At 57.9% G+C, this 25,891-nt stretch overlaps 1 protein-coding gene across 4 annotated transcripts in view; it reads left to right on the top strand.

The window, feature by feature from the left end:
* The window catches only part of SRCIN1 (SRC kinase signaling inhibitor 1), a 69,907-nt gene that overhangs the window by 24,454 nt on the left and 19,562 nt on the right, over positions 1-25,891 (top strand). For 3 of the 4 annotated variants that reach the window (XM_045488616.1, XM_045488614.1, XM_045488615.1), the window contains 11 exons: positions 2,214-2,515; positions 5,554-5,652; positions 12,267-12,290; positions 15,955-16,150; positions 16,806-17,004; positions 17,412-17,505; positions 18,019-18,905; positions 20,040-20,132; positions 20,383-20,426; positions 20,745-20,932; positions 21,983-22,158. In XM_045488616.1, the coding sequence (XP_045344572.1) occupies positions 2,214-2,515; positions 5,554-5,652; positions 12,267-12,290; positions 15,955-16,150; positions 16,806-17,004; positions 17,412-17,505; positions 18,019-18,905; positions 20,040-20,132; positions 20,383-20,426; positions 20,745-20,932; positions 21,983-22,158 (2,302 nt within the window). The remainder of the gene's footprint in view (positions 1-2,213; positions 2,516-5,553; positions 5,653-12,266; positions 12,291-15,954; positions 16,151-16,805; positions 17,005-17,411; positions 17,506-18,018; positions 18,906-20,039; positions 20,133-20,382; positions 20,427-20,744; positions 20,933-21,982; positions 22,159-25,891) is intronic. The other variant, XM_045488617.1, reaches the window with a different exon arrangement.

Genomic DNA, 25,891 nt, shown 5'->3' with positions numbered 1-25,891 from the left:
TCCCTTTGAACCTAAATACATTTACTTAAAAGGAAACATTATCTCCTTACCTTCCCAAGGAATCATATCCATGAAATCAGTGGCTGGACCTTCTATTTGGAGTTTTCCTAATCCTTATGAAAATAAAGGTATGAGTGTTAAACTGTGAAACAGTGTTCCTCCCAAGGTCAGCTCTTGTGTCTCTGGACCTCATGCCAGAGGGAGGTGACTGCAGTGAGAGGGACAGACACCCGGGGGTGGGGGAGGGAGGAGGGACCCCAGACCCAGTGCCAGGCCGAGGAGACAGCAGGTAAACAGAGAGGAGTGCCCCGTGCTGTTGTCATTGTTCTTATTAAGAGACAGTTGTTGGGGCGCCTGGGTGGCGCAGTCGGTTAAGCGTCCGACTTCAGCCAGGTCACGATCTCGCGGTCCGGGAGTTCGAGCCCCGCGTCGGGCTCTGGGCTGATGGCTCAGAGCCTGGAGCCTGTTTCCGATTCTGTGTCTCCCTCTCTCTCTGCCCCTCCCCCATTCATGCTCTGTCTCTCTGTCCCCAAAATAAATAAACGTTGAAAAAAAAAAAAAAAAAAAAGAGACAGTTGTTGAGAAAAGTGTGATGGGAGGGGATGAGGCAAACCTAAGAGATGTTGGGGTCGAATCTGGCCTGCACCACTCACGGTGGCTTTGGGCACATCACTGGACTCCTCTGACCTCGGCAGCCCCATCTCTGAAGTGTGGCCACAGTGATAACCCCCCTACAAGGGGTGCTGAGAGGCTCGCAGGCCATAATGATGGCGGTGGGTGGGTCAGGCCTTTGGAAGCCGTGGAACTCTGTGTCTGTGGAAGCCATTCTTCCCTTAGTTTTGGTGGGAGGTGCTGGGTCCTCTGTTCCCCAGATCTATGTGCCTCAGCCATAGCCTAGGGAGGAGTGTGGGTGTGGGTGTGTGTGTGTTAGGTGAGGGATAGCTTTTCCTGAAATGTGGCTGAATTTCTTCTGTCCTCCTGTGGTGCACAGGAGGTGACAGAGGCCTGGCAGCAGGCCTAATGCCCAGTAGATGTGTGGAGGGAGGGGGCTGACCGGGCACTCTAGCTGGATGGAACCTGGCTGGGTCCCAGCATCCCCAGCCTCCTCTTCTTTGCCCCAGTTGGCCCTGTGAGTCAGCCCCTATGTGGGTGCATAGTCTGCTGCAGGGTCCGACGCCCCCAGACCTAGGCTACGCTTGGGGACTGCGGCTTTGAGGCTGGTGGATTGTGGGGCTGGGGGTATGCCAGGGAGACTGTGTTTGTCTCCCTGCGAGGGACACCTGGCACCTGTTGTGGGTGATACCACAGCTGGCATGGGTGACACTCTGGAGCCACTGTCCCAGCTTTGAGGCTGGAGGACGCGAGACAGCAGGGCTGGGCCTGGCGAGGCCAGGACTTCGGGGCTGGTGGGCATGTGGGGAAACGATTCAGAATTCCGCGTGGGGACCTCAACCCCCGGCCTTCCCTTTTTTCTGCTTCTGTACTGTCCTTCGTCCCCTGTGCGTCTCTTAAAGGTCTCCAACTGTGTGTGTGTGTGTGTGTGTGTGTGTGTGTGTGTGTGTGTGTGTGTTGGGAGGGGAGACTGAAGAAAGGGGTGGTGGGGAGCGGGGAGGGTCCCAGGGTGAGGGCTTGAGCTGTTCTGTCTGCTTTCTTTTTCCTTTGAGTTTGTCCCAAGTCCATCTCTCTCTCTCCCTCACTGTTTTCTCTGTGCCCAGCCTCCCCTGTCTGTCCATCTGTCTGTCTCTGGGGAGGGAGGGGAAAAGGGGGGGTCCCCGCCCCACTCCTTAGAGGACGCTCATGAAAGGAAGACAGTACAGGCTCCTTTCCACATCTTTCAGGAAGCATCTAAAAGGAAACTCCCCTTCCCTCAACCTGTTCACACTAGCATTAGGAAGAAGGGGGTATGTGGCTAAAGAGGGATTCACGACTCAGGCTCCCAGCCCCTCCCTGGCCTCAAATAACCCCTCACTTGTAGCCATCACCCTTCCAAACCCACCCGAAGAAAAGCACGAAGCTGGACCCCGCCCTTGCGCCCCAACTTCCGTGGAGCCCTCCCCCCTGCTGCCTCTTAGGCGTCCTAGTGGGGGGTGGGCAGCCCGGTGCCTGTTGCCCCGCCTTAGGCCTGCCCTTCCCCGCAGTGACCCAGGGGAGGGCCGGGCAGCCCCGTGCTGGACGCCCCGTGACCCCGCCGTGCCCCCTCTCCCCTCTCGCAGATCCGGAGCGGAGCAGCCCCCCCATGCTATCTGCGGACGATGCCGAGTACCCGCGGGAGTACCGGACCCTGGGGGGCGGGGGCGGCGCGGGCGGCGGGGGCCGGCGCTTCTCCAACGTGGGGCTGGTGCACACGTCCGAACGGAGGCACACGGTGATCGCCGCCCAGAGCCTGGAGGCGCTCAGTGGGCTCCAGAAGGCCGATGCCGACCGCAAGCGCGATGCGTTCATGGACCACCTCAAGAACAAGTACCCCCAGCACGCCTTGGCCCTGCGCGGTCAGCAGGACAGGATGCGAGAGCAGGTGAGTGGGGGCTGGCTGTGGGCTGGGGAGGGGGGGTCTGACGCCGTGCTTCCCTGCCCCCCAGGCTCATCCCTCTTCCGAGAGGCATCTGAAGAGAGAGCGGGAAGGGGGTGGCAAGGAGTTGGCCTGGTTGGCCTTGTCTGGAGCCTGGGGAGGTAGGGGGTGAGGGCTCAGCCTCCAGACCTCTGCCCTTTCCTCCCGGAGTTGGGAGCCCTCGATGGAACAGAGAGGCAGAGATGCTGTTGGATTGGGCAGAAGGACAGGAAGGCTGTCTTGGAGGCCAAAGTTGTGGTGGGGAGGAAGAGGGGACAGTCTTGGGGGCTGACTGTTCTGAGCCTGAAGTCCGTCCAGCCTGGAGTTGAGGCTCTTGGGGTTGGCACCTCTGTGACATGGCCCCCTTTGGGAACCTCGGTAGGCTGGGTCTGATGTGCCCCCAGCCCCTGCAAGAACAGAGCCCAGAACTCTTGGGGCCTTTTATCCTCCTCCCTCCCTGTTCCTCCCCCCTCCCCCCCCCCCCCCCCCCCGAGACTCGCTGTGTGACTTCTAGCCAGAGGCTGCCTCTCTCTGTGCCTTGGTTTCTCTCCTGCCATCAGTAAGGCTTACAGAGGCGTCAGGGTCCCTGCTTCCAGACCAGGGCCTGTCTCCTTCTGTATGGGGTAGGATGCTTCACCTGTAAACCTCTCCCAGATCCTTGAGTTCCTGGATGCACCTCTCCATTCAACTGTGACCTTCTTGTCTGTAGGAAAGTTCTTTCCTGGGCGTAGCCTTCTGCCTACAGTCCCACATTGGCGAGATGCCTTGATGGCTGCTGAGACCCAGGCATTGTCCCCTGGGAGAAGGGAAGTGGGGGAGAGGAGTACATTTCACCCACACTATTTCAGAAAGGCTGGTGGTGTCAGTCCCTGATCCCACACCTGTCTTGCTCTGTCCTCCTTTCCAGGTACTGCTGGGTGTGGCTGGGAAAGGGGAAGAGTGTCCCCATTCCTGTTGTCACAGCAGGGAACAAGGACACATTGGCACATGTGGCCCCTGATGTCACCCCCAGTTCTGTCTTGCTTTGGCCTTTTCCCAGCTTTAGAGACCTCCTGGGAGCAGAGATCTGATTGGAATAGGGGAGAGTTGCATTTGGAGATGTGGCCCTCACCCTCAGGAAGCCCCTCTCAGTGGGTTCCTTCTGTGTGCTCTGGCTTGGGAGGAGGGGCAGGGGCATTTGTGATCTGGAGGGGGTGGAAGAATGCTTACACGGAAGTATGAGGGGCACAGTCAGTTGGGAGAGGGTTTAGAGGAGAGGAGACCAGGTGGGCAGGCCTGGTCAGGAAAGGAATCCTGGAGGAGGAGGGATCAAAACTAGGTTTAGAAGGATGAAAAGGGTCTGAATGGGCATCGAGGAAGAGAACGTCGTTTGAGGAGCCGGGAAGATTGGGAGGTGAGCATGGTCCTGAGTTGGTTTGGGGACCGGTACAGAAGCCCACCTGGCTGGTGCAGAAGGGAGGCAGCGGGAGGTGTGGGGGCAGACTGGAAAAGTGGGGCCAGATGGTGGTGGCTAGGAGGGCTTGGTTGTTTTTGGATGGTGGATAGGGGAAGAAAGAGAGGAGGAAGAGAAGGTGTTAGGGAGGGTGAAGAGATGGGGGGTTGGAGAGAAGGCTGAGCAAGCCTTGCTTGCTGCCTGGACCGAGGAGCCAAAGACAGAAAACCTGGGTAGCAGGGAGCTATCGGTGCCTTGGGGAGGAGTAAGTGGGTGGGAGGGAGATGTTGGGGGGATGGGAGACAGGAATAGGGAAGGTGAGTTTGCAGAGCGGGGAGGGCATTCCCAGGGATGTCCATTAGGGGCGCCATAGGTACGGCCCAAGACTGAACCAACAACAGCTTCAGGAGGCCAGGTGAGCATGATCTGGGCAGAGTGGCAGCGGGACCTGGGGCATAAGCACGGCCACCAGGGCAGAATGGAGTCTGAGAGGGGAGAGGGCCATGACAGCGTGGAGAAGGAGGAGGAGAAAGGCCCAGCAGGAGGACCACCAGCGCTTCCGAAGTCAGGAGGGAGAGAGAGAAACAGCCATTGGCACCGGCTGGGACCTGTGGGTCCAGAGGGTCCCCCTCGTTTCTCGTGGTGTGGTGAGGTCATGGCCAGTTTCAGGGGTTGAGGAGCTTGGAGGTGGTGGCAGAGCTGTGGCGCAGAGCAGTCTGGGAGGTTCGGCCATAAAAAGATGAAGATAGCAGGGGTGATGGCCTCAAGGGGCAGCAGGCCTGAGAGGGAAGACATGGGCACGTTTGAGGGCCTCGGACGTGTCCGGCACGTTCCGTGGCACAGATGGGCGCTCAGCAAATACTTAGTAAATGAGTCAAAGCACAGCAACTTGCTCACAAATTCATTCCTTTGTTCATTCACTCATTCATTCCCTCGAGTAGAGTGAGTGGGTAGGATCTCAGACGTCTCCCTTGCCACGGAGGGCTCGGTGCCTAAGCGTAGTGCCGGCTGGGTGAATGTCGGTGGAATGAATGAAGGCGAATGACTTTGGGGATGGCGAGGGGGAAGAAGGCCTTGGGGGAAAGGTCCTGGGTTAATGGGTTTCAAGTCTTAGGTGTGGTGTGGCCTGGGGTTGGGAGACAGCAGGGAAGAAAGAGGTGCTGTCAGTGCAGAGGCACGTGGGAGTGAGGACCCCTGCGGACTGGTTCCCCGTCTCTGTGAGGGAAAAGAGGAGCTGGAGGAGAGGACAGGTGAGGAACAGCTCCTTGGTAGAGTGTCCAGGGAGGCAGTCAAAAATTGAAGAAAGGGAACTCAGGAGTATCTGATGGAGGAGACCCCCTCCTGGGCTGAGGCAGCCCCCAGTCGGACACGAGAGAAACATCCAGAAACAGACCAGGGGTTCTAGTTAGAGATCCAGCCTTGGGAAGGGACCAGCCAGTGTTGCAAGTTCCCTCTGGGGTGTGAGTTCCGTGCCAAACCTTGCCCCAGGAATGTCCCTCCCCGCCCCGTCACAGTCCCCCAGCGGCTCCTGCCCGCTCCCCCTAATGGGGTATCCCCCCCTTCGCACACACAGGTTGGCGGCTGGACCGTGGACCCCGTGTGCCTCCTCAGCTCCCTCTGCTCCCACCTCCATGGCGACTCCGCCCCCTCCGGGGCTGGCCAGCCGGCCCAGGTGAGTCACCCACTTCCCTCACACTCCCCAAACCCCTGGAGGAGTTTGGCTTGGGGAAGACTTTTTTTTTGGAGGGGGGATATTTAGGACTTTAATTTTGCATCCCTTTCTTTTATGTAGGAGCCTCCAGTTTCCGGAGACTCATGTCCTGTACTCTCCCCTGATTATCTGATTCCGACCGCTGCCTCCCCCAAAGTTTGGCTATGGGGAAGGAGTTTTTTGAGGAGGAATATTCAGGTTTTGAGAACAATTTTTGGATTCTTTTCTCCTTTAAACAGGAGTACCTCCCCTACCCTCATCCATCGGTTTTCAGGAGACTCCTGGGCCCTGTACTCCGTTCCCATGCCCACGGCAGACCATCTCACTCCCATATCCCCACCCTACCTTTCCATCTCTGAGCAGAACCAACCTTCCCCTGATGCCTTACCATCAGGAAGTTCTTCACCATGTCTCTCTACCACCCTTCTCAGTACGCTCAAGGCTTAGTTTCCAATTTTTAAGAGGACTTTGGCATCTAGCTATTTGTTCTGAATTTGTTCCCTGATTCCTCATCAAGCCTCAGTTTCCCAGATGGGAAGATGGATCTCAGCTTAGACAGGAGCACAACTGAGGCAGGGCTTGGGCTCCCAGCTCAGGCTTGGGCCCTGCCAGGGAAGAAAAGTAGGCATCTGGGGCCCAAACAGGGAGGAGGGGTCAGGGAGTCAGAGTTGCAGCAGGGAAGGGGCCACCCTGAGAGGGCCTTGGCTTGAGGCTGTTCAGCTGTAGGAAGCAGAAAAGATGCAGAAACAAGGAATCCAAGGGGTAGCATGGGTACCGGCTTCACTTCCTCACACGTCCTGCTCCCCCTGGGGACCGGCAGCAAGGCTTGACTTTTTCAAGGAGAATTAGAAGGAAAGATGTGACAGCCTAAGAAAGGGCAAGGCTCCAGAGCACGGACGTTTTAGCGGAGTGTAACTCAAGTCTAGTGACAGATTGGCACGCTCGGCGTCACCCACAGGGCATTCGGCCCGCTTCCCTTCTTGGCTCTCGGCCCCATCTTGACTGAACTTCGGGCAACAAATGTGTCTGCCCCCAAGGCTGGATGGCAAATGGGATAGACTTGTCCTGAGTGGCCGGGTGCACATGGAGGCTAAGACGGGGCTGGGACAGGGATGGTGATGGGGCAGAGGATAGACACGATGTGCCTGGGGCATACAGAGGCCTCCCCAGATGACGTGTCTTGGAACTAGATATGGTTGGGGTGCTGGAGAGGAGTGAGGCTGAGCTGGGTGAGCTCAGTTGTCCCTGGTCACGGGGCTTTAGGCCTGTCCACATCTGGAATTTGCTCTGATGGAGGAAATTCCATCAGAGTTTGAAAAGACCCTGATCCCAGGGCTTTGTAATTACAGAGGCAAGCGTCTGTTCATAGGCTCTTGTCATCACTTGCTACTCAGTGCTTATCACACTTCCCCATGGCTGAGTCTGAGGCTCTCCTTTATGCAAATGAAGTGTAGGATCAGAGAGTGTCAGCAAAAGGCCGGAGTTACACAGCAGAGCAAGATCGGAGGCCATCAAGGAAGCTTAGGCTTCCTAGGCCTCCCAGACTTCGCTGGGAATGGAGTCATCGGAGAGCTGAGGAGGGCAGCGGTGCACAGCTGAGACCCTGATGGGGAGAGGCCATGATCTCGAGGGTGACAGGTCGGGAGGCAGGACACTCTTCCCCCCAACCCTAGGCCAGACCTGTGGGAGTGGGAGCCTAAAGAGGACCCGGGGAGAGGACCAGAAGCTAGACTCCAAGCCGCAGCCCCTCCCCCGCTTCCACTAGGCTGCCTAACCTCCCTCCCTCCTTCTGCAACCCGAGTCCCGGGCGGCGGGCCGGCGTATCGGGTGACCGCGGCGACGCAGCCACCAGCCTCCGCCGATCCTCGGCGGGGCTGCGCCGGCGGGGCCGCGCCGGGGGAGGGGGCCGGAGAGAGGATGTGCTCGGCGGCGCGCCGCGCCGCGCCAGGTGGAGTCGCGGTTACCGGGGCGACCGGGGCCCGGGCCGGCTCCGCGGCGGCGGCTCTCGCATTGCAGCAAAGGGCACCGGCGGCGGCGGCGGCGGCTGCGGAGGCGGTGGCCGGGGGAGGGGAGAGCCCGGGCGGGTGGGAGTAGGGGACCGCCCTCCCTCCCCCGCCGGACGCGGGACCTGGAGCTGGGGGCCCCGCGCATACACCTGTGGCCGCAGGTAAGGAGGAGCGGCTGCGGGGGCCGGGGCCGCAGCCTGAGGTTCCGCGGGCGGCGGGGCACGGAGACGGGAGCCAGCTCCGCAGCTCTGAGGGGCGGTCGGGGGGTGGGAGGCGCGCAGGCCGTGGCGGTTCCCGATCCCCGAGAAACGCCCCCTCCCCTCCCCCACCGCGTTCGCAGCCTTCCGCGTGGGCCGGACCCCCACCCCGAAATGCGGCGGGCGCCCCCTCCCCCAACCTCGGAAAGTCATGACCTTCCTGGGGTGCGCCCTTGCCCCCGGCGCGGCGCTGGTCCCGCAGCGCCCCCCCCCAACCCCCACGCTCTGCATTGGGGGGTAGGAGGTGAGGGTGTCGATGGGCATACCTGGGGGGAGGGTCGTGAATGTGCGTCGTGGTGGGAGGCTGGCCACACGGGGGCACGTTAGGTAGCCCTGGGGGTGCTGGTGTTTACATGGACTAGTGTTCACAGGAGTTGAGAGGTGGGTGTGTGCGCGGGTGCACGCGGAGCCAAGGGGATTAAGGAGCGGGAGGTGAGACCCGTTTGCTAGTCCTCCCTTTCCTAGAGGATGCGTCGTCGGGGCTTGAGGTCAAGGAGGGGTCACGCAGCTCACCTAGCCTACAGGGGACGTCTGCCCGAGGAGCGAGGAGCGAGGAGCGGAGAGACCTCAGCTGGCTGGGCTCAGGCTCCCAGGGGGCACGGCCCCGCCCCTCCCAGGGCTTGGCCCCAGAGAAAGGGATCAGCTGCAGCGGGAGGGAAGAACCCCACTAAGGGCTCTTAAGGTGGGGAAGGGAGGGGGTTAACTCCTCAGCCCTCCACCCCCACCCCAGAGGGAAGAAGCTGTTTCCTTTTCTCACCTGGGAGTTTGAGGACTCCCCAGCCTTGCTTTCCAGGGTCACCGGGAAGCTTCCCCCTCCTGTCTTTCTGAAAGCCTTTTCCCTAGAGAGTGAATGCTTGGCTTCCAAATCGAATCCTTAAGGACACCTTTCATTTTGTCCCCTGCTCTCATAAGATTCTTTCCTACAAGTGAGTACCCTTGGCAAGGGCTCTCCCACTCAGACCTTCCTTTTTTCCACCTTCTCACCATCCTCTGGGAAGGGGAGACCGCCCCCCCCCCATCTCTGAATATGGGGGATGGAGAGAGCTCCTTCCTGAAACTGGAGGTGTTTGCTGGGGGTGAAGGGCCAGACCTCTCTTGGGCCCTTCCTGCCCTTTGCCCTCCTTCCAGGCGGTTTCTGGCGTTGGGAAATTCCCAGGGGAAAGGCTCAGAAGGCTGAGCAGTGCTGGGTGCCAGGAGATGGTGGGAGTGGTGCCAGACAAGAGTATTCAGAGACATCCCCTCCCCTCCTATGGGCTGGTCCTAGTTTCTTCGCATTCGTTCATGGTCAAATATTTGTTGAGGGCCTACTGACATACAAGGCATTGTGTTAGGCAAGCGGGAGGAACAGACAGCCAGGGAAAGGGTGAGGAGGTTGGATGGGGAGAACCCCACCTTAGCAAATGGGGGTGGGGAGCTCTCTGCTCTCGGTCACCCAAGGCTGTTCTGTGGGTTTAACACCCTGGAAAGAGAGACAGAGGATGGATGGCATTCCTAGGGACTTCTCCCCACTTTTGTCCTCCCCTTCCCCCCAAGGACACTGAGTTGCCAGGAGACTGTGTCTTATTCCTGGTGGGGCCAACATAAAAGAGGATCTTTCTTCCCACTTTCCAGAGAGGCCGCGGGGGCAGAATCTACTCAGCGTGCCCTACAGGCCAGAGCCCAAAGTCTCAGCCTCACTCCAAGTTTGCCAAGCACAAACGCAGCAACTCTTCCATTGTTACCCTCTAGTGGGGCTTGCCTGGCCTTTCCTGTGGCACTGATGCTCCCCAGTCCTCTTCCCTGTCCCCAGGTAGTGACCCCTCCCTTCAGGGTCTGACTGCCCCACGGATGTGCCCAGCCTTGGGAGTCTGGGCACACCTAGTGTGGCTGTAGCCAGGCCCCAGAGGCGCAAGGCGGCCCCAGCCATCTGCACATACTGAGTCTGATGTGTTGACACTGGGGGCTGGGTGGGGGTGGGGGATCCTCTGCCTGTTTTGGATCAGGAGTTAACCTACCTAATGCACGATGTCTGGGATGTCATAGGCAGGCGGCCGTGGCTCCGTGACCTGACGAGTGGGGGGAAGGAGGGATGAGACTTTCTCTTTGTATGTGCACATTGTGTGGGTGCTGTTTTGTGTCTTTCTGCAGTTGAGGTGTGTGTGTGTGTGTGTGTGTGAGTGTACACACACTTGTGAATGGTATCTTTGGGTGTCTCTGTGACTCTGGGGGATGTTGACAGGGGGTGTGAATGGTACTGGCGCCTCTGTATTTCTGTGCGGGGAGCTGGAGCGTGTGTGATGCAAGTGAGGGGCCTGCGAGGGGTACATACTTGTGCATGAGTGGGACTGCTCTCTGTATGAATGTCTCTGAGCTTCTGGGGTTGTTTCTGACCGTGGAGGGCTTCTCTCCAAGTGCTTGTGTCCTTTTGTGAGCGTGTTTTCGTTACTCTGGGTGTATCTGTGGCCATGTCCTTATCTGAGAGCGTCTGAGAGTCTGTGCTCTGCTCGGCGCGGGGCCTGCGTCTTTCGGGGCACCATGGGTGGCCTGCACGTATGCTGTGTAATGATGGTGGTAGAGGAGGGACGGCGGCCTTCTCTGCAGAGCCGTCCATCACCGCCAGGGCTGCAGACATGACTCCCATCAGAAACCTTCCCGTGCCCTCTGCCTGCCTCTGCCTGCCCCCCGTGTGTCCACTCCCTCTGCTGCCCCTCCCCTTCCCAAGGCCACAGGCAGCTGTGGCTAGGGCCCATTACTCCAGCCTCTTGCCTCCCCTCCCCTCCCCTCAGCACCTGTGGGCAGCCCCTGGCACCCACGGGGGTGGCATGTGTCCATAGATTGTTCTAGGCATTGGCTGGGACACAGACTTTGCTGTCCCCTTCCCTTGCCTGGCATGTGACTATCTTTTGTGTCTCTTGGAGCCAGTACTGGGGGGGAGAGGTGGCAATCGTAGCTCGGACAGGGATGGCCCTGGTGAGTGAACCCCTTCATCCCAGCCCAAGCCTGGCCTCACCCCCACTCTAAAGGTCTAACTCCATCCCAGCAGTGCCCCTCGACTCAGCCTCCGACCTACTCCTCTCGGCCAGGAAAGCATTCAGGTGGCACAAGGTACCCCTCTGTGATGTCCTGCCCCTCTCAGGGACCCTCAGTGTCCCTCTTCTCTGTCAGTGGCTCTGAGGCCGGGGAATCTTGTCTGCTTGTGCCAGGCACCCCAGTGCCGGGCCATCTGCTGCCTCTGTCTTCCTGCTGAGGCTGGCACCGGTCAGCAGGGTGCCCTCGGCTTTGCCAAGAACCAGCCCAGCCTCTGGCCTCCTTCCTTGTCCTTAGCCATCTGGAAGGGCCTTCTGGTCTCTGGGGAAGACAGGGTGACCCTAGGTTGTTGTGAATGAGGAAGAACCTGAGTTCCCCTACTCTAGGGGTGCAAGGAGCCTTCCTCTCTCATCTATCCGGCCAGAGGACGTTGTCCACACTCCCAGTCTCTATGGCCCCCCTTGCTGCCCATGGCTCCCCGTGGTGGACACCTGTCCACTTTGCTCTGTAAATCCAGTCCATCGTGGTACACAGGCCTCCCTGCCTTGGCCTTGGCCCCCAGCCACCCTCTTCTACCCTGTGCCATATCAACCCTACCCCCCCCCCCCCCCCCCCCGCCCCGGACTCCAGTTCTGACTCCACGGTGCTTCACTCAGATACTTTCTGCCTGTTCACCTAGTGAAGTCTAAATTGAAACCCACCCAGCTGGCCCCAGCCCCTTTGCAGCCCAATCTCCAACTTTCCCAGGCCTTACACCCCCAGCCAGACTGCACTAGTGACGATACCCTCAACACGCTCTCTGCTTGCCTGCCCCTGGGCACTTGCCTGTACTGTCCCCTCCGCTCAGCATGCCTTTCCTCCCAATCTCCAGCTGCTCGTTTTTCGAGACCCAACTCAAATGTCGCCTCTTCCAGGAAGTTTCCCCTGGCCAGTCACAACAGATGCCACTTCTTTGACCCCGCAGCTCTGATTCATCTCTGCTAGTCTCATGGGTTCTCTATATCATGGTCATCGGTGCCTTTTCTACCTGTAACTCTCTGAGTTACCGTGACTAGAAGGCGTAGCTTGTGAACATCTGGAATGGTTCTCCCTTGTCCCCACCAGGCAGCCTGGAGCCTGCTCAGGGCTGGCCTGGGTCTCAGTAGGGAATGGGATGTACCAGGCACTGCTTCCTTCCTGTTCCTGGGAGGGCAGAGGGCCCTCGTCCCAGAGCTGAGTGCTAAGCTCAAAGGGTCTCTATCCCACCTCCACCCCTACTCTCCCCTCCCCACCCTCGCATAACCATCTCTTCTCTTATTTCCATCAGCAGCCAAACTACTGGAGTTTCAAGGTCAGTGCGTGTGCTTCTCTGCTTCCATGACAACTGCATGTGCTCTCCTGCCCCTGGCCCTCCCTGCACATGCTTTGCACAGGGGTGTGCGTCTGCACGGGACCTTCTGGCGTGGGCGGTGGGCTTTGGGGCTGCAGGCTGTGGCTGCTGCTTTGAGAGAGTCTGGGTTCGCCTGCCAGGGGCTCATGGATCCAGAGTGGGAGTTTGGGCCACCCCTGCTGGGGATCTAGGCTGGGGGTACTTAGGCTTTCCCAGGCTGGGAGGGGCATTTTGTAATGAGAGAGGCTGCCTGACATTAACCACCCCCCCACCCCCCCCCCCGCGTCCCCCGGAGACACTGCTGGCTCCGAGGCAGGGACCTGGATCCCGTGATCTTGTTAAGAGCCCGCTTCTCTGGACTCGGCTTTCATCTTCCAGGGAGGCCTTGGGTCTATGATGAGCCCCTCATCCCTTTCCTACTTGGCACTTTGGGCAGGTGGTCAGTGCCAGGCAAGAGAGTCACAGCTCTGCACCCCAAGCCTGTTGCCCAAGTGGAGGGCTAAGCTCAGAGACAAGTGCCTTTCTGCCTCTCCTGGACAGTTTGGATTATCCACAGCTGGAGAGCTCTCTGTCCCCTCCCGGGGGCATCCTGCTGAGCCCTGGGGGAGCGCTCTCAGGTGCCTCCTCTGCCTCTCTTGGCAGCCAGGCCCAGAACCCAACCGAGTTAGGCTGCCACTTGTGTCCCAGAGTCTCCAAGTCCCAGGCACCATGACAGGGACTCATGACAGGGACAGTCATCTCGTTCTGAGCATCTTGTTTGCATGCACGCTCCCAGAGAGAAGTCCTCGAATCAGAGAAATCATGGAGTCATAGACACATGTGAGGCACACAACTTTTTTGGAGGAAGCAGTAGAATGTAATGGTTTAATGCATGGGCCCAAGAGCCTGGTGGTGTATTCCAGTCTGTTACTAAACTAGCTGAGTGACCAGCGGCAACTTACATAATCCCCTGGGCCTCAGTTTCTCCTCTGTAAAACGGAACAACAACATCGACATCATAGCATTGTTGTAAAACTAGAAGAGATGAGATACTGCACGTCCTAATCACAGTGCCTGGCTCCTGGCGAGCCTTCCATGGTAGCTCTTAGAGTCACAGAAGCTGACTGGCTTCCCAAATCAGAATCACCTTGGGAACTTGTCAAAAATCCGGAACTCCAGAGATTTGGATTCAGTGAATGTGGGGTCCTGGAAAGAATGCTTTTAAAAGCTCCCAAGTGACCCTGCCCCAGTCTGTGGACAGCCTTTGGAGACCTTGGATCCTAGTCTGACCGTCCCCACTCAGGGTTCCCTCTGCCGGATCTCTGATCAGGAGTCATCGGCTCCTTGCTGGAATACCTCCAGTGACAGGCGCACACTGCCTCCCACAGCAGCCCCTTCCTATCTTTGGACAGCGCTGCTTGAGTTACCGTGTTATTCTCGTGCCATCTCCCTCGTAGATAGGAAGTCCTGGATGTCTCACTTTTTTTCTGCCCTCTTGACTCAGCCCAGGACTAGAGAGAAGTGCTAATGGGCTTTCTCTCTTCTCAAGAGGGTTTTCCGCAAGGGCTGTGAGAACGGAAAGGTGTACCTAGGGCCAAGATGGAGATGGATGCTAGCAGGGCAAGGGAATGTGGCTATCTCTTCTCCCAAGGGTTGCCTCGACAGGCATCTGCCTTCTCTGCAGTCAGCCGCCCCTAAGAACCCCCACTTCATTCTGGCCCCTGTTCCATCTTTTTACTGGCACCTCACCTGTGTCCCCAGGCACTGTGGCTACCCTTTACTCTTCATCCCTGCTAGCTGCCTCATTCTGCCTGAATTCTGTAGGCCCTCCCCCATTTCATCCTGGCAGCCACTGGCCTTCCAGTTGCCTGGCAACCTCATGGCTGCCAGACAGACCTGGTTCCCCACACTGCTTCGGGGCTGAAGGTGATAGAAAGGGGCACAGGCTGGCACTGGTGATCAGCCTAGTGCTGAGTCACAGGGTACAAAGTCTGGGTATATGCGCCCCCCATGTGGGCTTAATTCCCACGCTGCCTCCCTCCTCCACAGACCCATACCCACTCACTGGCCAAGGCATTGGGCTTCAGACTGCATGCCCCCTGAGGGCTCCAAATCTGACCTTGAACCTCCCCAAGGCCTCCAGGCCACCTCGGGCACAGCTGGGCACATGGCCCATCAGAGGAAGATGCTCTCTCTTTTCCAGAGTGCTAATCCAATTGGAATATTAAATTGAGTTAATATGAAGATGGAGATTAATTAGGGGCCAATCAGGATGGGGGAAGGAGGGAGCTGAGGAGAATAAATGATTCCTTTCTGGAGATACGTTTACTTTTTTTAATTACAAAAGTGATATATTCTGATCGTGCAAAATTCACCCAGCAGACAAATGTATAAAAGAGAAAGCTTTGTCTCAACCCCAACTTAACCAATGTTAATGGCTTTCCGTGATTTGTTGTTGTTAAAAATGGACAACTTATAGAAAAGTACAATTGGACAACATGAATTTTTCCTTGATAATATATATAAATATGATACATATGTGTATTTAGTGTATGTAACATGGAATATACATAACATAGATCTGACTTATTATCTTCTCCCTTAAATAATAGAGTTTCTGACAGCACCCAGGTTTAAGGGAAGAGGCTGGGACAGAATGGCAGGAGCTGTGGCCCTGAGTGACAGCCCAGCCTTCAGCCAAATGTAGGCTCTTAAAGTGTAACGGAAATCATGGTGACCCCTCCCCTCAAGGGGAGAGTGGTCAAGCTGTCCCTGGGAGAGGGGACAGTCACTGGGTAACACCCTTCCCTAGCCCCAGCCGGATAGCACCCTCAGCTGTAGCTTCAGGACAAGGGGCTGCCATGTGGGGTATTGAGGGAGGCCTTTCTAGAAGGCAAGCCAGGCCAGTTGGCTGTGTGGCAGCATGCGCCTCTTGCAGGGAGGGGCTGAGGCCGGGCACACATGCCATGTGCTCATGGGGACCACACCAGGCTTAGCATGTGCATTGCATGTAGTAGGCAGAGTCTGTTTGAAACCAGAGTCGAGCTAGCTTTGGGATGGTTCTCCCAGTCAGCCTAAGTCAAGGACATTGTGCCCCTCTTTGAGGGCCCATACCTCCCAGAGTTGGGATCCTGGGACCCCTCATTCTTTTTGCTTCCTCCCTGGACCCTGCTTCCTGCCCCCAGCCGACTCTCTGAACTCCACGAAGGATAAATTCGCCGCTCACAAACCCGCCGCTTAATTAATGTCTGGAACTAATGCCCCAATTTGCTCAATGATTCTGCTGCTCACCTCAGTGACAAATTTGTGTTGTTGTTCTTTGGAAGCTTAAAATAGCAGGCGTGCCCTGGCTCCCGCTCAGATGGTTTCTTGTCTGGCTTCCCAGGGTGCCTGAGTCCTTTGCCCACTCCTTACCTGCTGGGTGTCCTAGGGAGGCCAAGGCCCTAAGTGGTTGGGGAACTCTCCTGTAGCCACACAGCGAGTCTGGAATCCAGGAGACTGGTGTGTGTGTGTGTGTGTGTGTGTGTGTGTGTGTGTGTGTGTGTGTGTAGCTGGCTGGCAGGGGCTCCCTGGGCCCGGATAGAGGCAATGGGCAGAGCAAAAGGGGCTCATGTTTGATTCCTGTCATCCTGCCCTGCCCCTGCAGACCCGCAGCTCACGCCACACTCAGGGAGCCCAGCCTGGGCTGGCAGACCAGGCAGCCAAGCTGTCATACGCCTCGGCTGAGTCGCTGGAGACCATGTCCGAGGCGGAGCTGCCCCTGGGCTTCAGTAGGATGAACCGCTTCCGACAGAGCCTGCCCCTCTCCCGCTCTGCCAGCCAGACCAAGCTGCGCTCGCCAGGTACTACTCGCCCAGTCCACCCTCCTCCTGGCCACTGGCTCCTCCCTCTGCTCTGCTCACTCTGAAACCCTCTTCACCCCCTTCACCATTCCATCTCTCCTCAACCAAGCCCCTGGCTCCCTTCGCCACACTCGCACCTCCCTGCCCCCCAGCAGTCTCCTCTCCTTGGGGCCTCTCCCTCCTCAGCTTCTCTTCCTAGCCCTCCTCTCTCCCACCCCTTCCCTCCCTTGGCACCACCTGCCCTATCCCTTGCTCTCCCTGTCTTCTCTCTCCTTCATCCCCATTCACCGGCCCCCTCTTCCTTCATTCCCCTCTTGCTCACCTCTCTTCCCCTCAGCGACAGCTCCCTCTCAGTTTCTGGTGCACCTGCTCCTGCCCCCAATTTCATTTCCTCATCCAGGCTCCTACCTGCCTGGGGTCGAGGAGGTGCCTTGAGAGGACGGCAGCATGAGGGGTGCCTGGGTGCACCTGCATTCGGGGGGCGCCTCTGGCCTCAGACCCTGCCTCTGCAGGACCAGCGCGGCTCCCGAAGGTCCCCCTCAATCTCCCAGCCGGCGTGGTGGCCGTGGTGGTGGTGGTGGTGGTGGCGGCGGTGGCCGTGGTGGTGGTGGTGGCGGCAGCAGCTCTGACAGAGAGGGCGGCGTCTCCTTCGCAGGGGTGCTGTTTCTGCAGTTCGGGGAGGAGACTCGGCGCGTGCACATCACGCACGAGGTCAGCAGCCTGGACACGCTGCACGCGCTCATCGCGCACATGTTCCCGCAGAAGCTCACCATGGGCATGCTTAAGTCGCCCAACACCGCCATCCTCATCAAAGACGAAGCTCGCAACGTCTTCTACGAGCTGGAGGACGTCCGGTGGGCGTGGCCCCGGGGGCTGGGTGGGCTTCCCCAGGCTCCTCCTCTGAAGGGGGGGGGGGGCTCGATTCCCCAGGCCTTTCCCTCCCCAGCTTCCTCTTGACCCAACCTCAGCCCTTCCTCTCTCCTTCCTAGATCATCTTACCCTCTCCCCTCAAAATCATCCACCCCTGCTTAGCTCCTTTTGGCTTGAGCTAACCTGACAATGGCGCGTGAGGCCGAGGAGGTGGGCGGGGTGGAGGCTGTTGTGTGTGTTGGTGGCAGGCAGTCTGAGGCACTGAGCAAGAAGTTAGCAAGAGGCCAGGGGCCCCTCTTGCCACCCCTCTTCCTTCCTCCTGGAGTAGCTACCCCTCCTTATGGCAGGGCTGAGGGATGGTGACCCATTGCGCCTTCCCCTTCTCCCCCAGGGACATCCAGGACCGAAGTATTATCAAGATCTATAGGAAGGAGCCATTATACGCAGCTTTTCCTGGCTCACACCTTACCAACGGGGACCTCCGGGTATGGCTGGGGATCCCCAGGGGATTGGGGAGGCTGGGCAGATGGGGTCCGGGTGCACAGAGTCTAGTTACTTGTCACCAGGGATCAAGGGCAGCTTTTGGGGAAGGGAACAGAGAGGCTGAAGCAGAGAGTAGCTTCCACTAACTGTGAGGTCATGGAGGGGTCCCTCCCCTCATCTGCCATGATCCCCTCCTCTGCATCCAGGATTTCCCCAGCAGGCCTCTAGATAGTCTAGGGGTCCTCTATCAGGGACCACTGCTTCCCTTCTTGCTTCCCCAACCCTCACCACAGAGTGGGCTGGGGGTTGCCCCTCTAGTGCCTCTGCATCCACCACTTCCTCCATGCGGGGACCCCCGATGGGAAAGGGGCCCAAATGCAGCAGGAGGGAGGGAAGGCGGAGAACAGAAGGGACTTCCGAAGCGTCAGGGGGGAGATGTTGTCTCCTTAAGCAAGGGGCAAGGGATTCCCCTTTGTGACCAACCCTGTGAGGTTCTGGGACTGTCTTCTGCACAGAGAGAGATGGTGTATGCCTCGAGGGAGTCGTCGCCCACACGGCGTCTCAACAACCTGTCGCCGGCGCCGCACCTGGCGTCCAGCTCTCCGCCCCCGGGGCTGCCGTCCGGGCTGCCGTCCGGGCTGCCCTCGGGACTGCCCTCGGGGCTGCAGTCGGGCTCGCCGTCGCGCTCGCGCCTCTCCTACGCCGGGGGGCGCCCGCCCTCCTACGCTGGCAGCCCGGTGCACCACGCGGCCGAACGGCTCGGGGGCGCCCCCGCCGCCCAGGGCGTCAGTCCCAGCCCCAGCGCCATCCTGGAGCGGCGCGACGTGAAGCCAGACGAGGACCTGGCGGGCAAGGCGGGCGGCATGGTGCTGGTGAAGGGTGAGGGGCTCTACGCCGACCCCTACGGGCTGCTCCACGAGGGCCGCCTGAGCCTGGCCGCGGCAGCCGGCGACCCGTTCGCCTACCCGGGCGCCAGCGGCCTCTACAAGCGCGGCTCCGTGCGCTCGCTCAGCACCTATTCGGCCGCCGCGCTGCAGTCCGACCTGGAGGACTCGCTGTACAAGGCGGCGGGCGGTGGCCCGCTCTACGGCGACGGCTATGGCTTCCGCCTACCGCCCTCATCGCCTCAGAAGCTGGCCGACGTGGCGGCGCCCCCCGGAGGCCCCCAGCCGCCGCACAGTCCCTACTCGGGGCCGCCCAGCCGCGGCTCGCCGGTGCGCCAGTCTTTCCGCAAAGACTCAGGTTCTTCGTCGGTCTTCGCGGAGAGTCCCGGAGGCAAGACCCGCAGCGCGGGGGGCTCCTCAACGGCCGGAGCCCCGCCTCCCGAGCTCTTCCCCGGGCCTGGGGAGCGCCCGCTGGTTGGATTTGGGCCGCCGGTGCCAGCCAAGGACACGGAGACCAGGTGCGGGACGCTCGCGAGGCCTCAGGGCTGTTGGGGGTGGGGAGAGGGAACACATTCGGTCTGTGGCAGGGTTGCGTCCTGGACTGTGAGACCCCAGAGTCCTTTGTAGACCCAGAGTAGCCTTGAGAGTTCACTGGAATAATTTGGATATGACAGGGAAGACACTGGAGAGACGGACATGCCATTTTCCTTCCTTCTGCAAGACCTGGAGGGGTTGGATGAAAGGGCCCCAGACAAGGCCTCTGGAGACCTGGGTGTACATCGGATCCCTAAAACCTCAGTTCCCCCAACTAAAATTGAGGCTGAACCAGTCCTCCAAGCCTTTCCTGCTCAGAGTTTGCAGCCATGAGAGCTGTCCAGCACACAGTCAGCTGAAGTCCACTGGGGAGGGGGTGCTGGTAAGAAATAGGAATGGGGAGAGAGGCACATTCCATTAGGTAGCCTCCAAGCTGGGGAACTCTTGCCTGTTATTCAGCCCCAACCTAAGGATACAGGGCTGGAGGAGGTAACCAGAGCATTGACCTATCCCCTTCTGTCCGCGGGCAGTGCTGCAGAGATATGGAGAAGCAATTCACATTCACACAGCTCTCCTGTGGCTTGTGTGCCAGGCACTGAACTGGGCACTGTGGATGCCAAGTTGGGAAAGCCTGGTTCCTGCCTTGTTCAGTGGGGATGACACATTAAAAAAATACTTGCACTTCCTTTGAGAGAGTAGACAGGTGGTGTGGAAGGAGGGACTCCTTAAAGCTGTCGAGGACTCTGGGATGGCTTCTAGGAGGAGGTAGGGAGGAGGGCATGCCAGGAAGGGGGAAAACATGTGCAGAGGTATATGTGCAGGGGCCCCACCTCCCTGAGGTGGGGCCCATTAGAGAACCAGTATTGAGAGATGGGGCCAGCAAGGGAGGAAATGACTGTCAGATGGAAAGGAGCCTTCCCAATGTTAGGTGGGGGACTGTGGGCTTGAATCTTTGGCATTGGGGCCCTCTGAATTGTCTGTGCTGGTGGCTGGGGAAGGAATGGTATTTCCTTTAATTATCAATCTTAGGAATGGAGGCATTCCTTAGGAACGGGGTCCCTCAGCAAGAGGGACCCCATACCCAGAGAAGCGTTGCTCAAAGCCACCATCCTTTCCAGAGAGCGCATGGAGGCCATGGAGAAGCAGATTGCCAGCCTCACGGGCCTGGTACAGAGTGCCCTACTACGAGGCTCGGAGCCTGAGACCCCCAGGTAAGACTCTTCTCTCAACACTAGTGCCACGGCCTATGGTTGAGGCAAGAGGAAGGAAAAGTGGGCAGCAGAAGCCTGGCCCAGCTCTGCCAGTGTCTCAGTGTGTGAATCTGGATGAGCCCCTTTCCTTCTCTGGGACTCCATCCTGACATCAGGGGACTGGAGGAGATTTTGTTAAAGTCTCACCCAAGCTTTGATGGTCTGGGGTCAGCCCGGACCCACTGATGGCCATCTTTTCCCTGTGCCACAGCGAGAAGATTGAAGGCTCCAATGGAGCAGGAACCCCGTCAGCACGTGAGTGACCCTTTGCCCCTCCCCCACAGGTACTTGCCCTCTCCAAGCCTCAGATTCCTAATCTGTAAAGTGGGAATTAAACCATCAGCTATGTCACCGGGCTTCAGTGGGTCAATGAACAGTCACCTTAGCCCAAAATGCCTTTGCCCTGGTGCTTTGCTCCCTACAGAAGGGCTGAGCCATTAGTTGGGGCAGGGAGTCAGAGCCCCGTGCTTCTCTAGCTACTGGGAGGATCCGGGGTGGGAAAGACCTTGTCCAAACCCCTTGCAGGCTCAAGGTTTGTTCCCTTTCTCCCATCCTCGTGGTCCCTCTCTGCAGCCTGTGGGTCAGGCAGCCGGAGCAGCGGGGCCACCCCAGTGTCTGGCCCTCCCCCGCCCTCGGCCAGCAGCACTCCTGCGGGGCAGCCCACTGCCATCAGTCGTTTGCAAATGCAGCTGCACCTGCGTGGCCTACAGAACAGCACCAGTGACCTGCGCAGCCAACTTCAGCAACTTCGAAAGCTCCAGGTACAGCCTGCTCCGGGGCCTCGCCCCGTGCCCCGCCCCCTCAAGCCCCTCCCAGATACGACCCTCCCACTCACGCCGCAACCCCTTCCCACCGCTCGCCCTTGCTCCCCTCACTGCGCCCTCCTTACCCTTTCCCTAAAAACTCACCGTTCTCTTGGAGCCCCAGTCCACCCCCACTGAGCCCTTTCCCCCAGTCAGTATCTTCAGGGTAGTCCCAATTCCTTCTTGCCCAGCATTCTCCCCCACCCCGCCTTTGGGCGGAAGCCCCCCCCCCGCCCCAGATCCTCTCCCCTACCCCTTCCTGAGTCCGCACAGTCTTCCCCGCCCTCCCCCGTCTGGCAGATGGTCCCACCAGTCAGGAGCCTGGCATCGCTGTGCCCGCTCCTCTAGAGGGCCCCAGGGCCCGTCAGGTGAGAATAATGAACAGAGACAGGCTGGAGAGGGGGCAGAGAGTTGCCATCTGGGCAACGGATAAGATCTCACCCACCCCCGCCATTGCCCCAACTCAGCCTTAGAACTGGGTTCGAGAGTTAAGTTAGTCTTCTCGCCCCAGCCACGGAAGCTCTATCAAACCCCACTGCTTGAGTCTTTCATCGAAGCCACAGCCATGCAGCCGCACGGTCGGCACGGTCCTACATAGGGCTTCCTCTTGCCCCCCAAATATGCCCGTCCCGTTCTCCTGTCTCTGTATTTGCCCAGCACGTAACCTCGTCCTCCGCCCCCCACCCCACCATCATAGCCCTTCGCTCCCGTTCACGGCCACAGCCACGCAGCCGCACCCTCAGCATGTTCCAATTTAGCACTTCTCCCGCCACTATCCCCATGCCTTTCTCCTCCTGCCTCTATTCTTCCCCAGAATTTAGCCCGGGGCCTCTGTTTCCCACCATCCCACCCCTTCGCTGCTGCTCGCGGCCGCAGCCGAGCAGCTGCTGCTAAGGTGGAGCCCGCCCAGCCTCCGGCTATCCTCTGCCCGCCTCCTCCCGGCCCTTCCCCTGCTGCGCACCTCCATTCCCTCCCACCCTGGTCCATCGGTCCCTCTGCGCCCCGCAGCTACAGAACCTGGAGTCGTTGCGCGCGCTGCTGAAAGGCACAGAGGCGGAGCTGAGCATGCGCGTGTCGGAGGCTGCGCGAAGGCAGGAGGACCCGCTGCAGCGGCAGCGCACCCTGGTGGAGGAGGAGCGGCTGCGCTATCTCAACGACGAGGAGCTCATTACCCAGCAGCTCAAGTGAGGCTGGGCCCCCGGGGGCTGGGGGTGCGGCCTGGGGGAGGCAGGGCTGGGGGTGCGGCCTGGGCCCACAACCTGGTTTCACTGGGAGGTGCAGCTCCCTTCCTTCTGAATCACAGGTGACGTTGGTCTGGTCTGAAGCCTGAGTTCCTTCTCCTCTGTGGCCTGATTTCTCTGTGACCCACAAACCTTTGACCATCTGGCACAATTCCTGATTTCTTTCTTTCTTTTCTTTTTCTTTTTCTTTTTCTTTTTTTTTTTTTTTTTCCTGGCTTGACGCCCTGCTTTTGCTATGCTTTTGCTTCCTCATGGTCCACAGTCTGGCTTCCCCTTGGCCTGCAGCCTAACTTTCATGTGCCCAGCCGCAGGATTTCAGTCTGTCCTCTGCCTGCTTTCATTCTGAACCTGTGACCTGTACAAAGTGACCCTTGGGGAGCCACAGCTGCCACCACTCCACTTCCCTGACCTCCGAGGCCCAATGTAGCCAAGGAAAACCCTCCTCCCATCCTAGTCCACTAAAACAAGGCTCTAGCTTTTTCAGAAGGAATGAGGAACAGAGAACATCCTGCTCCCAGTTGCTTAGACGTGGAAGGGTTAACCAGAGACAGTCCTCTGATCCAAATTTAGCAAATGGCTGTCTGGCCAAGATTCCGTCGTCTGGCACTGTTGATGGGAGAAGCTGCCTTTTGCTGTCCGTCCACTGAGTGAGCACCCCCGCCCCATGGCAGCCTTCCCTCATTAGTCACTGGGGTCTGAGACAGAGGTCCTGCTCCTTTCTCTGGCTTCCCTCTTGGTGGCACAGGGCACAAAGGGACTTGAAGTCCAGCTCCAGCATTGAGAGACTATGTGATCAGGGCAGTTTCTGCCCTTCTCTGTTCTTCAGCTTCCTTATCTGTGCCCAATAAGATTTTTGCAGTTCTTTCCAGGGAGGGCTTGGGTTCTACTGGCCAGTGACTTGGGGAGCCAGGAGAGGAAAGGATCCCAGCTTGCAAGGGGCTCCTTGAGAAGGGTCCCTACTTCTCAGCCTTGGGCCCACACGGCCTATGCATTTCAGTAGGGCACAAGATTCCCATGACCCCTTGGGGCTGAGGTGAAATAAGGGGCCACTTCTCTTGGAAGTAAGCTGGTGGCAGCCACCCCATCACTTCCGGTGTAAAAGCTTAGTGACAACGTCAGTCAGATCTCCAAGTAGACTGACGGCTGCCATCACCCCTCATCCACTGACCCAACTTTTCTGTCCTCTCCTTGCCCCTTTTCACTCAGCACAGAGGAGCTGGGTTAGAATTTTTTTAAAGGAACTTTACTGAGACATTAAAGGAAAATAAAAGAAAATATAAAAGCATAGAGGCAGAAGAGATGAAAGGACAGATTGAAGCTTCTGTCATATGCATGTCTGGTCCTCAGCTTCCTGGGGGCCTCAGTTCTCCAGGAGCACAGAGACTCCCTGCCCGCTGTCTTGTTATCAAACTCTGTTCATACTGCTCGCTTGAGAGAGTTTGGGCTGTTACGTTGCTTCTGGCAGGATTCTCCATCCACTTTGAAGGGGGTCCTGCCTTCTCGGGGGGCGGCCCGGGCTGGGCTGTACATCAGCCCCACAGTGGCTCTAGCTTGGCTACAAGGGCCCTCCCTGCCAGCTCCCCTAGCATCCCTGGGCTTTAGGCTGACCAGCAGGCCCATCCTTACCCCTATCCTGGCTGTAGCCCCTGAAGGCCCACTCTTGCTCTGCTTTGCTCTGCCCCTTCCTCTTGCCCCGGCATCTTGCTGGAGGTTAAGGCCAATTCTGTGCTTCATTCAGCTTGGCTCTCTCACCTGTTTTTCTACCGAAGCATTTGATCCCTGTCTAGACATTACCCTCTGCCAACTGAGACCTTTTGGCCTCTGGAGCCCAACCAGAACTAACCCAGTACCAGCTTTGTAGGCATACGAGCGACTCAGTCACAAAGGGCCCCATGCTCTTAATGGCCCCATACTCTGCTGTTGTCATCTTGGAATTGGTAATGATTTTTTAACTAGGGGCAAAATCTTCATATTCCACTGGGCCCCATAAATTATAGAGCTGGTTCCATCCTGACCCTGCCCTCTCCACCCCTCCAGGACTGAACCTGGGTCTGGAAAGCCCAACCACTTTGTGACAATGGTATCTAGACTTGCACCAGTCTGGGGTTCATTTGCAGAGCCCGCACAAGTTGGGTGTCCCAAAACTTTGGCAGGTTTTGTGATCAGAAAAGCAAGGTGACGGGGCGCCTGGGTGGCTCAGTCAGTTGAACATCCAACTCTTGATCTCAGCTCAGGTCTTGATCTCAGGGTCATGAGTTCAAGCCCCACGCTGGGTGTGAAGCCTACTTTAAAAAAATGAGGTGCTAATTGCGCCTAAGGAGGACCTAGCCTCTTCTGCCTGAGAGTTACAGTGTCATGTCCTCTTGAAGGCTTACTCGAGTCCTCCTTTAAATGAGGGTCTCTTCCCCTCAGAGTGATGTCTGGAAGTGACCGTTTTACAAAACTAGCACACCCTGAGCCAGTTAGGTGTCACGCATAGCCGGGGAGAGTTGTTGTTTCCCATGTAGGAGAACAAGGGCTGGGTGGGACAGGGATGGGGATGGGCTGATGTTAGGTCCAATGTGGAGGTGAGATGCAGCCGAATCCAACAGCCGAAGTCAGACATGAATAGATTCTGCTTTGCTGCAAAATAGTTGCATGACCTGAAACAAGCTACTTAATCTCCCTGAGCCTCTTTTTTTTTTTTTTTTAAATGTTTTAATGTTTATTTATTTTTGAGAGAGAGACAGAGTGTGAGTGGGGGAGGAGCAGAGAGAGAAGGAGACACAGTATCCAAAGTAGGGTCCAGGCTCTGAGAGGTCAGCACAGAGCCCGACGTGGGGCTCGAACCCACGAACCATGAGATCATGACCTGAGCCGAAGTCGGACGCTTAACCGACTGAGCCACCCAGGTGCCACCCCCCCCAACCCTTTTTAATGCCAAAGTTCATTGTGTTAGGGTAGCTGCTATAACAAATTGTGTAATGATTCGAAAGTAATAGACATACGTTTTTTGTTTTTGTTTTTTCTTTCATGGAACAGTACTGGGTGGGTTAGTGGAACAACTGTTTTCCATGCAATCGTCCAGGGACCCAGGCTAATGGAAGTTTTGCCATCTCCAATATATGCCTTCTGAGATCATGCAAAGGGTCCTTGCCTTTCAACCCATAGGAAGGGGGGAAAGAGCATGGAGGAGCTTACAGGGGAGGTTTTAATGGGCAGGCCTGGAAGCAGCCTATACGCCTTCAACTCACTTTCCATTGGCTGGACCTCAGGCATTGGCCATTTTAACCGCAAGGGATGCTGGGAAATGTAGTCTAATGTCTGAGCTACCGTTTGTGCATAAACTGGAGGTAATAATGGCTCCCCACACCCAGGATTTTTTGTGAGGATTAACTAAGGTAACGAAAGTGGAGGGCTGAATGTGGCCCCTGGTGTGCTATAAGCGCTTAGTACAAGTTAGGCAGCTCTTTAACCGGCAGGGCTGAGTCACAGGAATGTGTCCTTGCCCCAGTGTGGTCTGTCTTTTCATCCGCTAGTTGGATGGAGATGTATAGGCATGCTGATAAGATTTGCTAGTGACACAGAGCTTTGAGGGGAAGCAAATCTGTTGCAGGGTAGAGCCGAGATTCAAAAGGTGTTCCCACCTGGATTGTTGAGCTGAAATCCAGCAGATGGCATTTGACAAGAATGTGTG

Source organism: Leopardus geoffroyi, chromosome E1 (genome assembly GCF_018350155.1).
Source record: "Leopardus geoffroyi isolate Oge1 chromosome E1, O.geoffroyi_Oge1_pat1.0, whole genome shotgun sequence".
Classification (NCBI taxonomy): Eukaryota; Metazoa; Chordata; class Mammalia; order Carnivora; family Felidae; genus Leopardus; species Leopardus geoffroyi.
The sequence above is the reverse complement of the archived record's forward strand: the minus strand, read 5'-3'. Positions and strand labels throughout refer to the sequence as shown.